This window comes from Macrobrachium rosenbergii, chromosome 1 (genome assembly GCF_040412425.1).
Source record: "Macrobrachium rosenbergii isolate ZJJX-2024 chromosome 1, ASM4041242v1, whole genome shotgun sequence".
Lineage (NCBI taxonomy): Eukaryota > Metazoa > Arthropoda > Malacostraca > Decapoda > Palaemonidae > Macrobrachium > Macrobrachium rosenbergii.
The window spans coordinates 46,602,911-46,627,169 of record NC_089741.1 but is presented as its reverse complement, the minus strand read 5'-3'; the positions used below and the strand labels follow the sequence as shown (position 1 = coordinate 46,627,169).

At 35.2% G+C, this 24,259-nt stretch overlaps 2 protein-coding genes across 5 annotated transcripts in view; one reads left to right on the top strand and one right to left on the bottom strand.

The window, feature by feature from the left end:
* Positions 1 to 1,080, bottom strand: part of ced-6 (PTB domain-containing adapter protein ced-6) — a 187,384-nt gene extending 186,304 nt beyond the window's left edge. For 2 of the 3 annotated variants that reach the window (XM_067093686.1, XM_067094422.1), the window contains exon 1: positions 929 to 1,080. The gene's annotated coding sequence lies outside the window, so the exon portion shown is untranslated. The remainder of the gene's footprint in view (positions 1 to 928) is intronic. The other variant, XM_067094065.1, reaches the window with a different exon arrangement.
* Positions 1,081 to 5,770: 4,690 nt separating this feature from the next.
* Positions 5,771 to 24,259, top strand: part of LOC136832461 (serine-rich adhesin for platelets-like) — a 42,217-nt gene continuing 23,728 nt past the window's right edge. The window contains exons 1-5 of one of the 2 annotated variants that reach the window (XM_067093365.1): positions 5,771 to 6,057; positions 12,008 to 12,070; positions 12,326 to 12,454; positions 12,860 to 13,021; positions 15,124 to 15,254. In XM_067093365.1, the coding sequence (XP_066949466.1) occupies positions 5,950 to 6,057; positions 12,008 to 12,070; positions 12,326 to 12,454; positions 12,860 to 13,021; positions 15,124 to 15,254 (593 nt within the window). In that variant the 5' untranslated portion in view covers positions 5,771 to 5,949. The remainder of the gene's footprint in view (positions 6,058 to 12,007; positions 12,071 to 12,325; positions 12,455 to 12,859; positions 13,022 to 15,123; positions 15,255 to 24,259) is intronic. The other variant, XM_067093447.1, reaches the window with a different exon arrangement.

Genomic DNA, 24,259 nt, shown 5'->3' with positions numbered 1-24,259 from the left:
AATTCACAGTTTGACAGAAAAGTTAACAAACCATTTTCACCTTTTTTTTTTTCAAAGATAAAATTACAACTGACATTCCATTTATTACAGCAGCACCATAAAAGTAATTCATACCCCTTATGAAGCACCAAATCACGAAGGCTCCGTTCCCACCTCATTAACAGACCTTAGTCTTACCTAGCCTAACTTAGGCCTTAACCTGACATAGGCCTTTCAAGCCTACCAAAATAAAAATGTAGGAAACACCAAGGCTACAATGGGCTATGGACTTGGAAATTATGCTAGCAGACTTCTTGTCAGATATACAGGCAAAAGGCGACAAAAGCGTTGGCTAGGCTTATGGGACGTCTCAATATTGAGAGGTTTCTGCCACACAGAATACAAAGGTAAAAATCTCCATTAGGTTTGTTTATAAAAAAAAAATCATTAACCTATAACTTGTTTGTCTCAGCATAAAAGCCTGAATGGCAATGGTTTATAAAAACCTGAATGGCAATGGTTTACAAAAGCCTTACCTAACATAAAAATAAGCAGTTACCTCAAATAATTTGCCTCTTCGGCAGGGCCTAACCCAAGCTAGGCCTCCACTAGGCTACCCCGAGTAACGGTACCATGAAGTTACGGTACCGTAAAATCCTGATAACAGAAAGACATTATAATAAAATGGCTCTCGGAGATACAAGCATTTAAATACTATTAACTGATACAATGATTCTGGCAAAACAAAGCCATACCCAAGCTAAACCCAACCCGAGGGGTAGGAGGGGGTAAAAATAATCCCGACCTAAGACGGGAGTCATCCTTTAGCCTGAGGTCACTTTTTGTGGAATGCCCTTTTCAACAGAACCGAACCACAACAAAGGAATCTATTCTACTGCAATAACTCTAATTTACGATGAAAACACTCTTTATCTTCATCACACCATACCTGACTGGACACGAAGGACGAAAACTCAAGACACACGGGAACGAAAACACGGGAAAGACACACGGGAGTCGCTTCCTGGTTCCTACTATTCTCTTGACTCCTGAACTCGGGTTCCTCAAGAACTGTCATACGTCTTCTTCTTCTTCTTCTTTTCGTCTTCGCTGTTCAGGTCGAGATCTCGACAGGTGGTTGGAAGATGGATTCATTTCTTACATTTTTATTACCTTCTCTAATTTAGATAATAATATGAAGTCGTAATCTACCGCACAAACAGAGGAAACAATTTAAAATGAGGAAAATATGATGGAAAGTGTATATTCAAGTCACGTGTTCCTTCATGGATTTCAGACGATCAGTACTTATTTATTCCACTATACTTTAATCATTAGTAAATGTGCTGTTTATAATTAGTGCATACTGATACTATAAATAAAATCCTCATATATTAATTTGTTACTCGCAAGCAAAGATCACATGCAGCAATATGTCCTTTAATTACTTAAGAACACACCAATCCAGAGACTTGTTGCATGCTGCATTGTAGTCACAAGCAATACCACCCCCCGCCTTTACAAACACACCGTGCAGTGTATTGAACAATCCGAAAACCTACGTGTGTTGCTCAAAGAAAAGTATAAAAATAATTCAAAGGTAATATATCTTTTGCCAGATGACGCATTTGCAAAATTTATGTTTTCTCTGCGATTTCAAATGAAACTAGAATTTAGCATAAAAGAAACGTCAAGGTATTTAACATTTGTGCCACGGAAACAAGGACCCACAATGAATTTTCTTGAAATTATTAATTTGAAGTCCTGGTCGCCAAAGTCTTGGGAAACACTTCACACAAACGATAAAGAAAACATTTTTTCGTTAACGGTTTCTTTCTCTCTACTCTAAAGTTTTGTAATTCTTTCCTCTCTTTTGCTTCCCTTTGTTCTTTTAATATCTCATAATTCAAGAAGCAGATAGTTTGCTTTCTTCGAGGTCAGTTCCCATTCGTTCTTACCTCCAAATCCTCCCCAACTTCCCTTATCTCTCTCTCTCTCTCTCTCTCTGACTAGATAACGGCAAATAGTTGCCCACCCCACATGTTTTTGGGTTAAAATTGCATTTTTGGTTTTCCCTCGTCCGTTGTCATATTAATATTGAGCATATTAATAACCATTATGAAGCCTTTAGATAGCACCTATGTCGTCTTCCTATGCATTTAGCTATCTATAGTGCTATAACCATCTGCAGCTGCCCCTGGCATATTTGAGAAAGTTATACGATCTTTCAAAACGAGTAGAACGATTTGTAAAATAAAAATGTTTTACAGGCATCTAAAGAAAGTCACTTGGGTAGAGTTAATTTTGATGCTTACTATTACTCCTGGAATTATTAGTCATGCAGTTTGTTTAAAACAAGCACCATTAAAAAGAAAATTTATTGCTAAAAAATTATGCTTGTAATATTTCTCTAACTTCCCGTGTGCTTGCAATGATTTTTCCTGGTGTGTTCTCGAGTTATATAACTTCTATGTTTTCATTACATTTGAATTTGCTTACCTATAGAAAGAATCTGAACAACTGCATCTTCCTAATCTTATTGACATGTTATTATCAACACTGCATTTCTATGGTTTCTGTAGGCAACGCTCCATAAGTTCTACATTCAGTAACTTCAATAATCATCTTACAGTCGTTCATTTTGTGCGTTTCGATTCCTTCTTATTTTCATCTCATTCTGGGCATTTTATTACCGTACTTCTTGTAAAAATAGTCGTACTAATATATGCAAGAATTATGCGAAACTAAGAGTAAAATTATAAGAACTCAAAATGATGAATGATGGAAATTTCTAATGATTCCACTTGACTCCTTTGCGTTACCTTATTAAAATGAAACATTGCATTATAACTGCGTCATCAATGAAGAATTAGCACAAGATTATAGATATAAAAACTCTAGAATTGTAGAAACTAGAAGTTCGAGCTCTGCAAAAGTTTTCCTCTCATACTGTTAGTGATGTCACCAGAAAGCAGGTCTCTATTCTTGCTCCATTTTCTCTTTGTGAGATTTAATATTGTACCATTACATAATATGGAAATAATTATGCGCTTCAGAACTCATCATACCCAACCCAACATTTCTAACAAACTCTATTTCAGCCTTGCTTGATCTCGTCAGATATCGTTTGTCTCCGTCTCAGCAAAATTTCTGAGATGACGTTCAGCGCTTCATAAACTAATTCATTGTGTGATACTTCTTACCAGTTAGGCTTAGGAATCTAGAAATTAAACTCCGCCCTTTACATATTTGTATTTTGGGATCAATATATCTTAGAAGAATCTTATCTTAATGGACCTAGATAAGTTTCTTCAGATAACCCATGAACAATATTTACCTACTGACTATATAGCTCCTCCTGGTCTGTGCGAGACTTGTCCATCCGTGAAAGGAGCTCCGATTTTACGCATGGAAGGCTCTCCTTTCACTCTTCAGATATGATTTAAGGCTCTTTTTCGCATCAGCAACTTAAATCTGTTCACTAATCACAGCATGAGAAAGATTTCATTTCCAGCAGTACACACAGAGCTGTTGAACTCTGTTGTCGACCGATTTCAAACTGAGTGATAGGTTTGTTGTCAATGCGGGGAGACTATTCATTGTTATGTTTTTGAGTGAGACGAATTTGACTTGTATGTTATTGTTTCCCAGTCAAATTCATGATACTTATAATTTTCCTTAAATTTTGTAAGTCTATTTTATCATCAAAGAGGGAAGAAAATAAAGAAAGGCAAACAGCGTGATCAAGTAGCATGACAAAGACAGGTAAATAGCATGGTCAAAGATTATGTTTACGCAGATAGGATACGGGCAGCGCTAGCAGTATCTGGGCTGAGCAATGCATGTGGGCGTGAGTCTAAGACTCTGTTATAGTCAGGCATACGTAGTGTAATTTACATCAATATTTTACAGAACATCGTTGCTATGGTGAGGAAGGAGGAGTTACAAAATGCCCGTAGAGCAAGTTAAAGAGTGGAAAAGGAGCAAGATGCCCAGCAGCATGAAGAGAGAGAGAGAAGAGAGAGAGAGAGAGAGAGAGAGAGAGAGAGAGAGAGAGAGAGAGAGAGAGAGAGAGAATGGACTTTACACAGGATTTCAGGTTAAACATAGCTGAATATCTCCTTTACAGGCAGACGAAACCGATGTTTATTCCTTAAATAGTTAAAGCTAGAGGATTTTTCGTCATGAAACACATAGGCTACCCCACAAAGAAAATCCATAAGCGAGGAAGGGAAGAAAAGGTCCGTCAAAATGAGAGAGAGAGAGAGAGAGAGAGAGAGAGAGAGAGAGAGAGAGAGAGAGAGAGAGAGAGAGAGAGAGAGAGAGAGATCCGCTTATAAGAAAAAAGGTGATTCTGCAAAGATTATAGACCAGTGCGTTTTGAGGTTATACAGTTTTCAGGCAGGGCAGCCGATCGAGGTTACGGCCTACCCCACCGCCAAATCAAAGTCCTTCAAAGAAGGCACCGTTCTGGGAATAAAAGACGTTAAAAACGAAGAAGAAGAAGAAGAAGACAGCTAGTGCATTCTGAGATCAAAACTCCAGACGAATCACTCTATGCAAGTATTGTCTGTTAAAAATTTATTACAGAAATTAATACAATACTTTTCCATATAAGTGCTGACCTAAAATTTTCAGTCATTACGCACTTTTAACTTATGATAAATTACATATATTTCACAGGGTTTGCATAGTTATTATTACTGAAATAATATGCGGCCTGATACCTAATGCAATGCATCATGCTTTTACCCTTATTCTAATCACGGTGTCTGATCTGAGTGCCAGATCTCTGTTTTGAAGCCGGTGATCTTTGTACCAATCTGTATTAAGAGCGACAAAATATGAATTTCACCCTAACATGCTAGTGAATGGAAAACCGATTTCAGTAGTTTTGTTTATCATTTTTCCAATACCGATAAGCTTTCTGGAGTACGCCTTTTGGTCACGCTTGCAATTTACATATATACGGTTATTGATTCCCCAAAAAATCCAGCATTTCTGTATTCACATATCTGTATCTCTACCATTATCTCAAAGATATAAGCAGAAACTTACAACAAACCTCGATAGTGCTTAATTTTGTAAAGTACTATGAAAAAGTATCGTCGTGCTTCATACAACTTTGGCACCCGTTGTTATGATCTGTATTGGTCTCGGTGTTCCGGAAGGGACAAAATGCAGTGCTAGCAATTCAGTAACTACACCAAGTAGTATTCCCTTACCCGTGAAATAAAGTTAAATATTATCTAGGAAAGTGGTTTCAGTACTATTTTATTTCTGTTTGAATATACTTAACTAGCCTTCCAAATGTAATATATTAACGAGCCGGAATCTAATCGCCCTATGTTTGCAAAACAGAATTAAAGCGCAAACGTCTATACTCCAGTGCCAATCTTCAATTAGTCCGAATGTCTACCGAGCAGGTTATCTGAACAAATCTTCGTGGTGTCTCTCATAAAGGGTTCTTAACTGGGTGAATACGCGGATCTGGTTTGTATTTGAATATTTTCTTAAGGAAAAATTATAGCAAAAGTAAAGCAATACAGCCCTTACCAAGTCGACGTATTACAAAAAAATCATAATCATTGAACTATTGAAAGAACTTCAGTAAACCGCATCTCATTATTAAATGCAGTCCTAGGAGAATTGTGTGCTAGAAATAATTTTACATATCCTATTGGAGTCACTGTGTTGGAAATTTAATGTTCTCACCATCTTTGGCAAGGTATTCCGATTGATAAACAAGAAGCAATATAAGATATGTCAAAGTTGCAAGGTGTCTAATTGCGTGAGGTAGACCACGGTCTCCACTGCAGACGAAATAGGTGTAAGGTCGAAGATGTTTATTTTCTCTGTCACAGTTCATGTGTGTTAAAATGACGGCCACGCTCCCGATGGCGTTATTGGAAAGGTAGTTGGACCAGGAAAGAGGCGCAGCATCAGCGGCAGCCTTTAGGAGTAGTGATAATGGAGGAGGTGGACTTGAATGATCAGTCAGCGACTTCGCTGGCTAATTCGGAGATTGACCTTAGTGCAGATGATGTTGCAGACGAAGGACCCGATCCCCGAATACAGGTATGGCCTCGAATATCCTTGATTGTTTCCTGAGGATTTGATTTGACCAATGAAACGGCCAGTTGGCTTCTTAGAATAACCCGCTGGTGTGTATTTTAGTTAATTGACCTTAGTGCAGATGATGTTGCAGACGAAGGGCCCGATCCTAGAACACTGGTATGGCCTCGAATAGCCTTTATTGTTTATTTAGGACTTAATTTGAGTAATAAGCTGGCTAGTTGGACTTCTAGAGTAACCCTATGATGTGTATTTTAGTTGTATGGTTTGGGAAGCTTTTAAATACAGGTATAGTCTTGACAGTCCCTTTATTTTTGGCTTACTTTTTAATTTGATTAATGAAGTGGCCAATTGGCTTCTTAGAATAACTCCTTGATGTGTATTTGTTGTATGTGTTGAGTAAGTTGTATTGGACTACCATAGACTAGTCTAAGCCTAAACTAAGTTGGATGGAAGCACAATCAATGTTTAGGGATATGTAGTTTACATTAGATTAAGCTAGGATGTGATTTGGCTTGCTGCTTGAACACTACATGTGTAATAGTGGTAGTATTAACCATTTTTCAGGTTATATCATAATGATGAAAGCTTTAACTCATGCTGAATAAACCTTGTCAATTCTTACAGTTAGGCTTAACCGTTGTGGTAAAATTGTGGGTAAAACTGAAGACTACTAGTGCGCCCCTCTGGTTTGGTAACTACCAGTTTATGTGCAAAGTAGGCGCTGTGTTTAGTACTGTCCCCTTGAGGGTGAGCGTAAAAACACAAACAAAAGACAGTAAATAACACAAACATAAACCAAAAACATAAACATAATCAAAATTATAAACAAAAGACGGTAAATATTGCATTTGGCAAATGGCGAGAAACCAGGCTGCGGTAGTGGTCTTCAATTTCACCATGTTTAGTACCTTGGGGATGAATGTGAAAACATAAACAAAAGACAATAAATATCACGAACATAAAAAAATGCAAACAAAAACAAAAACATAAAGGAAAGGTAGTAAATATCCTGGTCGGTGACTGGTGGTAACGAAGCTGCTGTAGTATTTTGTGGTTTTACCAAATTGCAGACTGCAATACTGTCACTACCCTCTAGCTTGGCGACTATGTACTGGTTTACATGCAAAATGGGAGCTGTGTTTAGTACAAGTCCTTTGGAGATGAATGTAAAAACACAAACAAAACATGATAAATGTCATAAACAAAAGACATTAAACATTATAAATGTAAAAAATATTGAAGTATAAACAAAATACACTAACAAAATGCAGTAAATATGTTGGTTGGTGATCGATGGGAATCAGGCTGTGGTATAAGTCTACAATTTGCTTTTGTCACCTTCCCAATACTTAATTGTCCTATGTATCCTAGATAGCTTGGGGCAGATGTTTACGAGACAAGCCTTTTAAAGCAAGAATTGTCAAAACTACTGAAATTTTTTCAATATGTCTTTTGAAATGGTTTTGATGTATCTGAGGTCATGCTGAAGAATAGTTGTGCATGTCTTTCTGCTATGTACGATGTCTTGCTGGGGGGTCCATAGGGTCAGAGCACCTTTCCCCAGCCAGGTTAGGGCAGGATGCCTTCAGATAGGTTAGGGTAAGGATGTATTGCTTTTGAAATGTCATTGGTGTAGAAGGAAAATGTCTTAAATTTGACTTGAATACTCATAAAACTGACTAGTTACCATACATCGACCCGGACTAGTTACCATACATTGACCTGGTGTTCTGGTAAAGAAACCAGAGGTAATACTATGATATTGCAGAATAATTTCTTGCCAATACCCATTGTAATTGTTTGTGTGATTGTAAGTGCAGCATTTTTTTGTTATTGAAAATGAGTGATAATTTATTAGTAAGATAATTACCATTGTTGTAGGAACAAATTTCCTTACGTCCTTTTGAGCATCCTTGGATACCTCTGTAAAGTTGTTGCTTTTACATAATTGTTTCTTTTTATCTCTTGACATTATAGTTAGATAATGGTTCAACCAATTAAAACATCGTAACTATTCATGGTAAAGGTATTGGATGTTGTTTTCATAGTTTTCCTAAGTTATACCAACCGAATTCAGTTCCACCATGTTTCCTCATGTAGTCTGTTCAGGTATGAAGTGGACTGGAATACCCATTCTCTGAAAGTTCTGTATTTAAGTCTTAGGTGAGAAGGGGACTAGTAAGCCTGGGTTTTCTACATTTACTTTTCATTAATTTTCTTTGATATTTTCTCTCTTGGGCAGTCAACTTCCTCCATTTGTCTCTGCTCAGATTTTTGCCTTATTTAGGAAAGAATCCGTAAAGCCAAACTTGATGGAGTTCAGAAGTGTGTCACACTGGCAGGTTAAATTTTTGTATAATTACTATATGCTAAATCTCTGACTACCAATTTTTATTCAACATTTTTCATAGCTTTTGGCCTTTTTTGTCTTTTCATTGTATAAATTCATTATTTTCCTGTACCTTTAGGTGAAGAAGCTTCATCCTTGTTTACAAATTTTAGAGGAAATATCTGAGTTTTGTCTGGGGACATGAAAGTTTCTTGTCCCAGTGCCTCTTATTTGGCTTTTGACTTGTGTTATTACTGTAAGAATGGGGTTAATCCTTAAATAAAAGATATGAATTAAATTGTAAAGGCACCGGTGCAGAAACTTTTTATCCTGCCTAACATCTCAAGTGGCTCATTTAATGTTATGGTGAACTATAAATCCTCATCATAGGGGGAAAGGCAGATGTAGGTCCCCAGAGCCCATTTTACATTTAACAGTTTCCTGTGTCAGTTTCCTAGTTCATCAGTGACCATCAGCAAGCTTGAGTTTTCAGCTCAAGGTTGTGTATGTTTACACTATGCTGCTTTGGGTATCAGTGTACACATTGAGAATACAGTACATCTGATTACAGTGCTGTAATCAAATGTACCTTCTATGATAATTTCAGAGATGCAGTTTAATGTTCAGTAAAAGAAGAGCGAAGATCAGCTCTATCTTCAAATGCGTCTTTATAGCTTTTTTATTTTATTTTTATTTCATGTATGCCTTTTATTTGTTTAGACCCAAGATTATTGTTATGTCTTAAGCCATATAAAGACTTCTATTTTTTGTATGTAACTTGATTTTATTTAGTTTTGCACCACATTGTATATCAGTACATAATACTGTGTGCTGGTAGGCTTTCAGATGTATTTACAATATACTATATTTTATTCATCTCATTATGTTATTTCATGAAAACTTCTATTGCCTATTACTAAATTGATAAATTACTGTACTTTACCTAGTTACCTAGTTACTTCCATGTCTGATATGGAAGGACCAATGGCTGCTTTACACAGTCGTTTTTGCAAATTGACTCAGCATTGAACAATGAAACTTAGCATGGAGAATTAGACACAGTCTCCATTTAAGAACAACCCCATCACAGGGGAGAACTGGTTGGTTCAAGAGGGAGAAGAGAGGTCAGACTCCACCTACTCTCTCTCCATTGGCTATCATCCTGCGGTCACCAACCCTTGTTGTATTTCCAACTGGATCCAGCTAGCCCTTACAGATTTTCCCCTACGTAAAGGCTTTAGGTGTGTAGAGATTTTGCCTACATAAAGACCTTAGGTTTGTAGTATGCAATATACAGATTGATTAAAAATGTTTCCCAACAAAAAGTGTGAAGGTTGTATTTCAACTGGATCCAGCCCCTACAGATTTTCCCCTAGCATGCGAATTAAATTTAAGAACAACCCCATCACAGGCTTTAGGTGTGTAGAGATTTTGCCTACATAAAGACCTTAGGTTTGTAGTATGCAATATACAGATTGATTAAAAATGTTTCATTTTGTGGCAGTACAATCCACCTATTTATGGCTGTCTGTCACACAAAGAAAAATTGGTTTTGTGCAAAAAGAACACTGGTGAGTTTCACTAGCTTTAGTTGACCCATGTATAATTAGAAACAGATTAGTAGACAACAAAAAGTGTTCATGAAGGTGAATTATCTGGTGGATCTTTGTGGAAGAATCCCTCCACTTCTTTTAGGAGCTCTACCAATGCTCTTTTTCATGCCTTTTTCTCTTTATAGACTCATAGCAGAAGGCTTATAGATAAGCGCTGTAGGCTGTTAGATCTCAGAAGAGATGATGGCTTCATCAACATGCTTAAGCTGGTAGCTTTTTCCATAGGTTACTTTATATGGAATTACCTCACAGGATATGCTATTGCAATAATGTCTCACAAGGGGCCCACTGTAACCCTCCTTCAGGACTGAGGAGGTACCAAAATCTCAGGTTCAAAACTAACTCATTTATAAAGCAGCCACCATATAATTTAGGTGGTCATGGAAACATCTCGAGGGTTCTTTTGGTGTAAAATATACAATGCAATTATTCACTCAAGCTTTTGGTGTAAAATATACTGGGTGAATGGGAGATTTTGCATTTTTGTTTTTTTTTTTTGTTTTTTTTTTAGTCTCTACAGTTCCTTATATAGTGTTAACTTTATCCCAAAGGTGGCCAGAAAGTGTGTTAATATGTTAAAAGGAATAAGAGGTCTGGTGTGGACCTGTGTACTTTCCACAAGCAGCTGAGATGGGGGTAACAACTTAGTCCTTCTCCCAGTCCTTACAACTGAGAAGAGATAGTCTTGACCCCTCTCACAGTGGACAGTCTACCTGGGGACAGAGATCAATACAGCCAAAGCGCTAGTACGTATAGTTAGCCTAGAAAAGGGTTAACAGGTTGCTGGAATCTAATTTTCTTGGATCAATAAGTCCCCCTTGCTTGCAAACTAGCAGTCATTCCTAGGCCATTTTTCATTTCTGAAAGGGCTAGTTCGCCAAGAAAGATGATTGGTGAAGTCCCTTTAACTTCAGCTTAATAGTCATAGCTAATGGCATAGGAGTAGGGGTAGTACTGTAGTAGGGTTCCTAATAAAGAACTACTTTGGAAATCCTGCAACTTCAAAGCTCTTTCCTCTGTTTTCGTAAGTGAAATTCACAAGTATCATGACATTTCCCACAAAAGTATACATTCTATAATATGAATTATTTTTATTCTAATGCATAGATTTATGCTATTCCCTATAGTTACCTAGTTGGGCTATACTGTATTATGTCTGGTATACCAGCACACTTTGCATTACTATAATAATTGTGTAAGTTGAACAGCATATGCAGAAAATGTATAATAGTTCAAATGATCATAACAATGATCATACTTGATCAGTTATTTATAAAATGTGTGTTGAGCATTAAATGTATCTTTAAACGTACGGCAGAGTTTATGGTAAATTACAGAAATTTCTGAAAATGATTGAATGCATAGACAGATACACTGAATTAATCACATGAAATCTAATTTATGGGTATTGTTATTAATCTGTATGCAACATTTACAAGTAATATAAGTGATGAGGTCATATGATGGGTAAACAAGCAGTTCCTAAGTATTACAATTATTCTAAAGGTCATGCCTGTGTGGGGGTAGTGCCATCAGTGCATCTCACATGATGCACTGTAGGCATTGCTTAAGGTTCTTTGAAGCGTTCCTTCAGCCCCTAGCTGCAACCCTTTTGATTCCATTTACTGTACCTCCATTCATATTCTCTTTCTTCCATCATATTTTCCACCCTCCTCTAACAATTGTTTCATATTGCAACAGCGAGGTTTTCCTTCTGATACACCTTTAAAACCGCTTAACTCTCGGTTTTCCTCTCAGCACTGAATGACTTGATAGGTCGCAGCACTTGGCCTTTGACCTAAATTGACAAACAGTTTTTTAAAAAATAATGTTGGTAAATCAACAAGAAAATTAAAGTTAGAGAATTTCAGACAATGCTGGCTGGGCAAAAATAAGGCTTTTGTGAATTTGGTGTTTGCATTTGTAAAGTATAAAAATTGGTTTGAAAGTACGTGTTTCTCATTTATTTAATTGTTTTTTTATGCCATTGATACAATCTATTTTACAGGTTGAACTTGAAAAACTAAACACCTCTACTGATACTATCAACAAATTGGAAGTAGACCTAGATGTAAGTATCTTTTTCTCTCTTCGGTTTATTCAGTTATTGTGTACAGTAGTCAAGAAAGTGTTTACGTTTCACTCTTGTCTACTGAGGACTTGACATAGTTAAAACAAAAGGTTTGGAGTGTACTTAAACATATTAAGATGCATAATGATTTAAACCGTGATATGCATTTGGACATTTTTTCAGGGGAAAATTTCTTTTTAATTCATAGCACTTGCTGGAGAAAGATGATGTTGTGATTTCAAACTTGCATTTCAGGAAGCTCGAATGTTGTTCAGGCAGCTATTAGCTGATTCAACCCAGCGTATTGATGTTCTTGCTAAAAGATTAGGAAAATGTGTGGAGCAGTCACGGCCATATTATGAGGCTCGGATCCGAGCCAAGCAGGTAATGAGGAGAATTTAATGTAGTAAATGTTCATATAGTCAGTTGAAAGATTTGATTGACTTTATACCACATTGGGGAAATATTTAGCTGTAATTAACTCTGGGCAAGTTGAAAAGGAAGTCATAATACTAATTTTAGAGCTTGGTGTTTTGGTAGTTACTTGTGTGAGACATTTATTAACGTTGTTTAAGACAAGCCTAGCTCAGGCTTATGCTTTTAAGATGAATGAACAAGATGGAATGCTTCATATTCAGAGACCAATATTATTGAAGGAAATGTCCAGAAAAAGATAATGATTTTCATAGCATATTTACAGATGTTGAAATGTGATGAGGATTTAGGAGATTACAGGCAGCTTCTTTTGGGAAGGTTTAATTATGTGTTTCCAAAATATATTTTGTTTAGGCCCTGGCAGAAACTCAGGCAGCTGCTGTACGCTACGAACGAGCTATGAGTCAACATGCAGCTGCTCGGGAAATGGTGTTTTTGGCAGAGGAGGGATTGATGCAGAAAGGATGTACTTTTGACCACACATGGCAAGAAATGCTTAACCATGCCACATCGAAGGTGAATACTGTACAGTAAATATCGTTGTGGCATAATGCATGTTGAATGAAGAAGAGTTAAAAGGACAGATGATGAATAATTACAAGAAGAATGCCACACAGAAGTATAGTAAAGCAGCGTAATATTAACATATTTTATAATATTAAGAAAATTATTTAACAATATATGGAGACTGCAACAACATAAAAGAGAGGACAAGGTTAACAAAATTCAGTGAATGGTGAGGACCTGGGCTTCAGGGCCAGGTTATGGCTCGGTCTCCACTGAGCTCACCTTAACCCCACCCCTCACCCCACAATGACAGTGCTTGTCATCCACTTCATAGATAGGTGGTGAGAGAGAAAAGAAAAATATAACCGGGGACAGTGATGCATTCAAGAAGAGCAAAAGGGAGCTTACAGTTTTCCTTCCATCATCATATGGGCCAAAGGCACAGTCATCAGAAAAGATAAAGATATATATATATACTGTAATACAGGCCAATTATAGATAAATACTGTACATTGATTTGATAGAATTAATAGATACACAAAATGTAAATATTCCATAGAAAAAAAATCTCACTTTAATTAGACATTTCACTGTGTCAAACTTCTAGGTCATAGACCTTGCATAAAAACAAAATGAAATATCTAATGGTAAAGGTTACAGCCTTTAATCAGTTATTCTTTACAAAATTAACAAATTTAAATGTAAATTTTAGTCATTATTAATGAAAAATGTCATTGATGTAAGTTGAATGTACTAATTAACACAGCTATTTTAGAACTGAAATTGTTTCAATACTGTAAAGCTTTTTTTTAAATCTAGGGAGAAAAATGTTTTGGAACAGTTGTTGACAAAAAGCTGATGGATAGATACAACGTTATGTCCTTTCATATAGGCATGTGCAAAATGGTAAAATTATGAACATATTACCCCTAAGGTTATACTGTTTGGTATGTTAGATGAAAGCCATAGAAGTTCCAATATATAAAAACTAAAATTCCTTTGTTTATTGCAGCTTTCAGTTTAAAACATTATTTTAATGTTTAAAATAACTGAAAATATATTTTTCATTATTAATATTAGAAACATCAAGATTTGTAGGATATATAGAATAGACATCAGATTGGATATCTGTTATACAAAGATTTTTAATAAATCCAAAGGTGAAACTGCCTCTTAATCTCTCATTCCAATGATCAGTGATTCAAAATTTTGATTCATAAAAGTTTGACATACTGAATATCTAGAAAAAGGGAAATGATGAAGTTTTGAGTCATCCAGGGTAAATATAACTTTAAAAATCTTTCAAAACTGTGCCACACAATTTCTAATCAGTTGTATGTGGTGGATAGTTCAATACTACCTTGCTCTTTTCTTTTTTCCAAATAAATTACTTGTTCATCATTGGTTCGTTATTACAATAGCTAGATGTACAAGTTCTGCATTTTTGTATTCAGTAGATATCGCTGTCTACTCTGTTATATTTTTTAGCCTACACACCACTTAATATTCAACAGAATTTAAACCCCATAGGGGGGTAGTACCATCAGTGCACCTCATGTGGTGCACTGTAGGCATTACTTAAGGTTCTTTGCAGCATGCCTTTGGCCCCTAGTTGCAACCCCTTTCGTTCCTTTTACTGTACAGTACTTCCTTTCATATTCTTTTTCTTCCATCTTACTTTCCACCATCTCCTAACAATTGTTCATAGTGCAACTGTGAGGTTTTCCTCCTGTTACACCTTTCAAACCTTTTACTGTCAGTCTGTTTCAGTGCTGAATGACCTCATAGGTCCCATTGCTTGGCCTTTGGCCTAAATTCTTTATATTCAATTAATTTCAACAGGATTTTAAGTTTTTAGTCTATTTCTTAAATTTTTTTAATACAGTACTCTACTACTACTATATATTTATTGTACTAAAGTATGTATAATTTATTTTCAAAAGACTAACTACCATAATATAGACTTTTCTTAATATTTGTAATGCTGCTGTGTACTGTATGTATTATCCTTAAGTTCATGTATAATTTATTGTACAGAAGACCAGCTCTCATAACTTATACTTTCTACCGTACTTTGAAACTAATATTAATATTGTTTCCTTGCTATACAGGTTAACGATGCTGAACGTGAGAAAATTGAAAGTGCAGCGGAACATCGCCGCACCTCCGCCTTGTACCATGAAGCTGAGACAAGAGTTAAAAGTTTACAAAAGGAACTGAAACGAGCCATTGCAAAATCTAGGTAATTATATTTTACTGGATCTTTTTTCTAACTAGTCTGGATTAATGAAAATACTACTTTCTTATGCTGATTTAAACTGTTTATAGTACATATACTTGTTAGGCTCACGATTTTATTAGGAACCATTGACTGTACAAACATTGTGACAGGAAATAACAAAGCAGGTAATTTCAGGAATATTTAGTAATGGCATTTAATGTTACATTTTTTTTTTTTTACAAAAAGTAGCATTTAATTGAAAGGAAGTAGGGCTATAAAATCAAAGTCTAGACAATATAAAACAATTTTTAATTTTTTTTTTTTTTGTTACATTTTCCTTTGAGTTCTGGAAATGATTTATATAATCATGGAATTTTCTGTAGATTGTACATGACCTTAAACAGCAAAGCTGCCTCATCATTGCTTGCTCTACACACCAACAGAAAGTTGTTTTAGAGAACGCCAAGTTTTATTTAATGGTTCTGAGTTAAGGTTGCTAACTTACTTCATCTGTACGCATAATTTTGTCTCAAAAAGTTAATAACTGATACTTGAGTTCAAGAAATAAATATTAAAACAAATGCTAGTTTATGAAGTAGACTAGAGGAAGGCAAAATTTGACTGCACAGGCTGCAGCTTATTGTAGGTGAATGCAAATCTCTTTCTGTTAGACAGATCTGCCTGTAGGGGTAAATATTGGGCTTTTAATAAGGAAGCCAAAATATAGTACTTAGGTGATATTTGGTAGACAGATTTTGTAGAAAAGTAAGAGAAAACAAATTAGTAATTTTGTAAATGATATTACTAATAAACTAGTATTAGACAAGATAAGATATAGCTTTATCTGTATCAATATGAATTGATTTATCCATACAGTATCATCTTATTTCTTAGAATTGGGTTCAGAGCACTTCCTTTGAATTCTAAAGACTGTAGAGTTAATGGCAGTTGGTTTTGTAATATTTTTAAAACTATTACAGTATTAGATGAACTCTGATAAGATGTTTTGCTACAAGCATTAATTTCATACACAGCTCATAACTGTTTCAGTCATATGTGCCCACATTTGTGGTCTTTGAATATCCCCAGACTAACAGTCTTTTATCTAACACAAAAAAAGAATGTTAGCATATGCCATCTAAAAGTGCTGTACATATACATGTGTACATATTCAGTACAACTTTGTGGACTTCTTTACAGACTTCTTACTTATCAGCTAAATTATTATTATTATTATTTTATTTTGCTTTATCAGCTAAATTATTATTATTATTATTTTGCTTGGTTACCATTTTAGATGTCATACCTTCGTGAATAATTCTCTTAAAAATGTCATGTTTAAAGAATAGGTTAGGTTAGGGACTGTGGGGAGTTGCTGTTAGCTGTAAGATGTCTAGAAAATATTCAAGTGCAGACTATGATGTTAAAGCCTTTGTTACTTAATGGACTTTTTCACTCGTCAGAAAGCAAGGCCCCCAAAGTGTCTGTTAAGATGAGGTGTGACTTCATACATGTAACGAGTGGTGTAGGAGACTGATGTGTACCAGTGTTTCCAAGTGATGCATTTGATGTGAAAGTTATCATCCTTATTCTGTGTGTTAGACAAAATACTGTTGATCCTGGGAACATTCAAAGACCATGAATTTGGGTATATATGCAGTTGATTTTCTATATAAAAAACTAAGCTTGCAATATCACAACTCATTGTATAAAAGTTAAAAAATTTATTGAAATCAAGTAATCCTTGCTATACTTTATTAATGATACAGATTATGTGTCTTTAGGAAAATACAATCAAATCTTGAAAAGGGGATATTTTTCTTTGTTCACACTGCCAGTGTAGACCATAGTTAAAACTATACTTTTGACATGTTTAATTCTAGGTGATCATTGTATGTTTAAATATGTTGCGTGTTTATAGTTTATTGTTTATAAGTTTTTCCTTAAGTTGGGTAAAGAATTAGACAGGCATTTACATTTATTTTTAAATTTTTATGATAACATTATTTTTCAGTATTAATTGTGTTTCCCTACTACATACTTTAGTTTTAGCATCAATTAGTTTGATTACTTTTCATTAAGGAAATTGTTTTTGTTAAGGTTTTGACAACATTATTGAACTATGTTTGAGATAAGTATTGTTTATTTTGTTAACTCAGGTTAAAAATTCACCTTTATCCAGTAAATATAGGTATATTTGTACTTGCCAAAAATTAGAATGGAAATCATGGATTGTAGTATATCTCAGAAAAAAAAGACATAATCCACAAAATACTCAAAACATTTTACACAAGGGGAAAGTTCAAGGAAGAAATAGGATTTTGAGGAGAAGGGACGCACTTATGCGTTTTAGATGCATGAAAATCACCTTGGGTAACTAGTTAATCTGATGTTTGTTGTTTAATGTTATAGCTTTTTGTTTTACATATCATAGTTATATATTTTTTTATACATGTCCAAGTAGTACTTTTAATGAAGATTATTTTGTTAAAGTTGTGTAGTGTAGATTTTATTTGATGTTACTTGGTTGTAGATCTTTGGTTCTCCTTAGGAAAAGCATGGGTACTGTAACGTTGTATGTTAAATCATGTTATATTTATTTGTTAAACACCTAAAGTTGAAGTATTGTCAAGTGTTATAGTAAGTAAAATTAAATTATCAGAGTGAACATATACTTTTTGGTAAATGTAACAAGTTTTTCTTTAATATATTTAAGTCATTTGGAGGTAATTAACTTTTTATAAGACGGCCCATTGATACTAAGTACAAAATATTTACATTTTGGAACTTTTTTTCCCTGGTACACAAATTTTGTGGTTGTTAAAGGCCTGCGTAAATCATGTACAGGACATATGTTCGATGTACAATACTGAAAGATTATTGCAATATGATGTTCTCTGCAGTGAGCTTTTCCGTACTTAATGTTTACTCTTCACTGCTCTGAGTTACTTTACTTGAGAAAATGATCACTCTGGTAAGTAGTAGTTGAAATATGTCTACCAGAAGGAAATGAGGAAAGCATTTACACTTGATTTAAAAGAGCTGATATTTGCCTGCTCACTATTTTCTCACATGTACAGTATTAACCAAATGGCTTTGCATAATGATTTCATTAATTTGCATCATTACTAGACATGTCTGCACTTTTCTGCTTAGTTTTCAGCCACTCAAGCAATTAATTTTAGATTTGTAGCTCATGAATTTAATCATAACAAAGTTAATCACTTAAAGAAATACGAGTTGATGCTATGGTTTTGCTTGTGCTAACCAATATTGGTGTAAATTTTCTTCAAAAGCAATGACGATAGGAAAGTTTACTCTCATTAATTTACTTTGATTTATTGGTGAGATCTCTTTGGAATTTGCTTTCATCTGTATCAGAATTGAAAGCAATATTACAGTACAGTACTACATAATGAAGAAATATCATACTGAATACATGGTATTTATAAGTCTGAAGTCGCTTCAGTGCTGAAGAGTTACGTGACACTGTGCAGTAAAACCCCCTGTATTTATGGTTTATGCATACTGCACCCCCTGCGAATAGCTAAAATCCAGAATACTTAAAACCCTCTAAAAACACTTAGAACTGCCTTTGATAGTTTAAACACAAGAAAACCCTCTAAAAATGCTCATGCCTGAGTATTTTAATAGTTGTATCACAAAAAGTGCATTTAGTCATGAAAATGATATGAAAATACAGTAATTAGGGAATATTTCTCCGTGAAAAATACCGCGAATGGGCGAATTTTCCGCGAATAATGGGTAGACACATTCCACAGAGAAATCCACGAGTTGTGAGAACACGAATACGGGGGGTTTACTGTACTATGTTCCCAGCGTCATTATTGGTATCTTCATCCAGACTACTTGATGATTAATTGCAAGTTAAGTCATCACTGAGGTTATTCTTCTAATGTATAGTTTAATAAGTGTAAACTTATCACTTATCATAGTCTTCACCTTATATTACCTATCAGCATCATATGTGGAGTGCAAACTTATAGGTAGGGTTGTAAGTGGAAAGTGAAATGATTAGATCAGTATTTATATGTTTAACAAGATATGTTTTATATCAGATGATGAACAGCAATGAGTAGATTATAAAAAAATCTAAATTCAGTCCATTTTGAGAGGATAGAGTGGTGGCATTGGGGTAAACAGACGTATTTTTAAGAATAATATTTGAACACAAGAAAAGAAAGGTCCCCGTGTTTGTAGATTATAAAGTGGCACTTTAAAAGGTTCAATGCTATACAAAAGGGTTTTGTAAGCATCCATGTTGCCATCTGCATCCAGACTAAATTATAATCATTAAAATGTTTTTACCACCTCTCTGCAGGTGAGGTTATGTACGGGCAGTCCCCGGTTAGCGGTAGGCTCGGTTAATGGCGATCCGGTTATATAGGGCTTGTCTAGCGAAGAAAATTGGCAATTTTCGGCGCCGAAAATCGCTGATTTCCGCTTATTGGCGCCAATAATTGGGTATTGGCACCAATGCATACCTAACAGAGGCGCCAATAACCGAAAATCGGCACTTTTTGGCGCTGATAAGCCCAAAAATCACCGAAAAAGCCCCAGAAATCGCTGATTTTCGGTTATCATCACATTCCCAGAACGGAACCCCCACCGATAACCGAGGACTGCCTGTAGTGTATGATGAAACAGCAGTACGATATTGAAATACTGTAAAATGCCTATAGCAAGTAAAGGTGCTGTCACAATATTTTGTAACATTTCCATGAACGGAGTCTTAAGTGTGTATTATTCATAACAAATGAATGATATAACACTTTTCCCTTATAAATAATGTAATGTCTAGAGAAAAATGAATGAGAAATAATTTCTTGCATTTTTTGTTCATGGCAAAAGTCGCTTTGCTTGCTGGATAATAAAATCAACCGTAAGAGTTTTTTTTAAATATTTGTCTAATAATAACAGTAGTATTATAGTGTACATAATACTATTTATCTGAATTGTTTTTCCTCAGAGTGAAAATTCCAGGTCAGGGTTCTTTAGTTCATAATGAAATGTGGAGATGGAGACAGTAAAACGTGTTACTGTGTATTTTAAAAACTAAATGATAAAGACTTTCTGTATATGAAAGGAAAAGTCTCCCTAATTATTTTAAGAAAAACCTCAGTTCACCAAGTTCTGTGATATTTAGGGTGGATCTATTGAAGTAAAAAACACACATGCTTAGGGCCAGAGTCAGCTAGGACGTCAAATGGAAGGTCCCTGCGTGTACATTATGAAGTTGGTTGTTTAGAAGAGTTGTTTGCTATACCCTTTACATTGATTTCCGTGTCTGCACCGAATTCTGCTTAAGAGTTGATATTGGTGTCATTGTCTAGAGTAATGGAAGAAGTCAGTGTTACGACATATCTTTGATATTTAAAGTTTAATAGTTGTAATCTTGTTTTTAGTACACACCTCCTATTACCCATCTGCATCATCTGTCCATGGGGTGCAAACCTGGGGGAGGGTTCTTATTCCTATTAGAATGATAAGGCCAGTGTTAAGATGTTAAAATGAATGACATTGAATTAGGTCACTGTTAAGGTTTTGAAATTTCAGTTTGTTACTTTTTCTTTCCAAAATGGAAATTTTTAAAAAGATAGTCTTCTCATATTAAAAAAGAGACTTAGTAACTTTTTCTTTCCAAAATGGAAATTTTTCAAAAGATAGTCTTCTCATATTAAAAAAGAGACTTAGTAAATAGATTAGGAAAACGTCATCTTGCCCATCATGTAGTGGTGAAGCGGAGTCGTTGTGTTAAGTATGCACATTTAGAAATATGGTTATTAGATCACCTGTATTGGCTGTAGAAGAGCTGTTGCTATACCTTTGGCATCAGCATCCACATCCTTGTCGTCATGAGTTTATGTAACCTGTAGTCCACATTGGCACCTGCAACTGCGTTTGTATGTTAGTATTGGCTTCAGTGTCTGGACTGAAGGTTAAGTCAGCAAAAAGATGTTTCCTATCATGTTTTAGCTGAATAATTGCTAAATTATTTTAATGTACCCCTACTTCCTGTGCATCATTTGTCCCTGGGGTGCAAACTTAGTGGCAGGGTTCTTAAAGTTTGTTGAAATGATTAGGTCTTTGTTAAGATGCTGAATTTTTATGAAGTTACTGTTCTTTCTCATCACAGAAATGTTGAAAAGGCAGTCTTGTTGTAAATTAAGTGAAAGGTCTTAGATTATGAAAAGAGTTAGTTCACTATTCTGTGGAGATGAGGTAGCTGAAATTGGTCTTGATATGTAGACTATGAAAACAATTAGTTAAAGCCCATCCTTCCTTAGCAGTGTGGGGTCAGTGAGATTGCAGTAGAAAGTTATCTTATGTCGTTGAATAGGATATTAGTATGACATATATGAGAGACCTATTTGGTATGCATCACATGACAACACAGTATGGACTTTCTGTACTAGTGAACACAAGGTGACGTTGGCACCTTCGGTCATTTGGCTTGTGTGTGAATTTGCTTTAAAGAAATGGGATGAATATCCTTGAGCTTTAATATAAAATGCTTGTAAACTTGATAATGTTTTAACTGATAAAGACATGCTTAATGCTCTACCATTCTAAGAAACTTTAAGCCTCTTCTAATAGGTCTGGTATTTGACTCTATGCCTCTTGCATATAAAGCATTCTATTTTTCCCCTGGCTTTGAAAAGAAGTCATATATTGTGCTGTATATAGAATTTTTCCCTTTAAAGCAGATTTTGTGGCTATTTTATCATGTTTAGGTAAAGTACTGTACACGTGATTGAAAAGCATAAGTATTTGGATCGTCCATTTGACTTATGTTGTATTTGTCAAATAATATTGTAGGTATTAATTACTTTGTTATTTATGGAAACTGTGGGAAGGTTTCTCTTGTATATTTGTTTTACAGATTTCAGAATCATATATTAAGAATAGGAACTTAGAATAAACCACTGACATAATTTGAAAATTTTTAAAATCAAATTTTGCTTTAAAAATATTTTCTCATTAGTGCCGTAGTGTGGAGGTAATTGTTCTTAACAGTGGCCTGTGTCCTCTGATCCTGGCTGCTCTTTGCTGGTCCACTCTCAAAAAAAGATTGGTTAACCTAGAAGCAGTGTAGTCAAGAGCACTGGAAAAGGCAAACAGTGGACATGCATAGGTCATCATGCATTGTATCCTTGGTTTAAAGATTTTAAATCTGATGTATAAAGCTAATTTGGGTGTTTTAGAAAAATGAGAAAGAAAGACAAATAGAATAAGCATAATTAAACTATGAAATGAGTCTCCTGTGAGCCTGTTAAATAACAAGCATTTGCACCAGTCTGTACTTATAAAGTTCCAGTGATTCCACTACAGTATGAATACAATATCATTCTGTAAGCTGTCCACAGTTTGAATGAAACTTCCGGAAATTGTGTGGTAATAACCCTTACGACAGACAAGGCAAGACTTGGAATTATCTTTATATCTAGTAGTTCATAGATGATTTTATAGGCTCAGATCTGATTGCAAATGATGATAAGTTTTAGGAAAATTAGATGCAGTATGTGCAGTGAGCTAGTTGAGTAACAGTCAGAAATGAATTGTAAGATCTTGTCAGAGTTTTTACCCAACAGTTTTAAATGCAAGTTAGCTGATTAAGACCAAACTGGGGAGCGGTATTCAAAACTTGACAGAATGAAATCTCGATTTGCTTGAAACAGCAGTTTCTTTGGTTCGGCAATGCTTAAAGTGTTAGACCGCAAACTCTGACAAGCACTTTGAGATAATTAGGATTTCTGGGCGCTTGTTGACCATGTTCCTGACTTAAGCTGGCATGAACTCATTCACTCGGGCTCTCAGAGTGGAAGACCTCCTCATCTATCTTGCATACAGTAGTACTATATTAGCGTTTTAAACTAGCACATATCTCACCACCATTTTTCCAGTTGCTATCATTTTATTTTTAATTATGAGGCTGAGTGGCCTTCTTGCCCCAGTATATGGGGTTTAGCCCTCAATACTGTACATCCATCCATCTCTATTGTTCCTTTGTATCTTTCTTTCTTATACCTTTTAAATATACTGTAATGATTTTTTTTCATTAGTGAAGCAAAAGCAGGTAGAAGACCTGCTTATCATTATTTTACCCACTTTCCTCAGTTTGTTTACATTTCAAAGTTAGGCCACTTTTAGATCCTTCTTTCTTCAGATTTCTTTGCCTCATAATGACTGTTGCTTGTTGAGTTCAGTGCTTTATTATCCCTCGTCATGCTTGTTTCCATATACAGCATAAGAATCTCGTAACAAAAGGGAACTCTTCCCATAAGTGTCAACCAAACTTTCAGAAATCCATTCAAGAAGAGATGAATTTCAGATGGATTAGCTTCCCTCATAATTATGGCCCATTTGCTTGATTATTCACATTTAAAGCTGGACCTTCTCTTTCATGATATCCCAGAGAGCTTACAACTGGAATCAATAGGTATGGGGCCATTTCTCATTTCTGTTTGAAAATTTCTTGACTGCAAAAGGTATAATCAGTACCTATCCCATCTTTCCCTTAGTCTTATCTCTCTGTTGGCGTGTTATTATCTTGATCCCTTCAAGTGACAAAATGTATTGGGTGTTACCATGATTTCATAGCTGTATCATATTTTGTAATCTTTTAGGTAAATTTTTTTTTTTTTTACATTGCTGCCATCTTTCTTTCCCCAGGGTACATTTGCTCTCAAGATAATAGCTAACTATTTGAATCATGTCATGGGAATGGGGTCTTAGTAAACGCTAGACCTTTGACAACTGGTGTTAGTTAGCTTCCAGATCGAACTGCCAAACCATTCACCCTTTTTTGACTTCTGTATTCATGTTGTGATTATCCTGGGACTTTAGTCTGTCTGGCAGTTACACACTTAATAGTAAGGTAGTCAGTGTTATGCTCCTTTCAGCCCACTTAGGTAGGTCCATGGGCAAAGCGTAGCTATTTTTCATTAGTCCGTAAGTTAGTATGGAAATGTAGGGTTGATTTTTGATGTGGGCATTTTAATTCT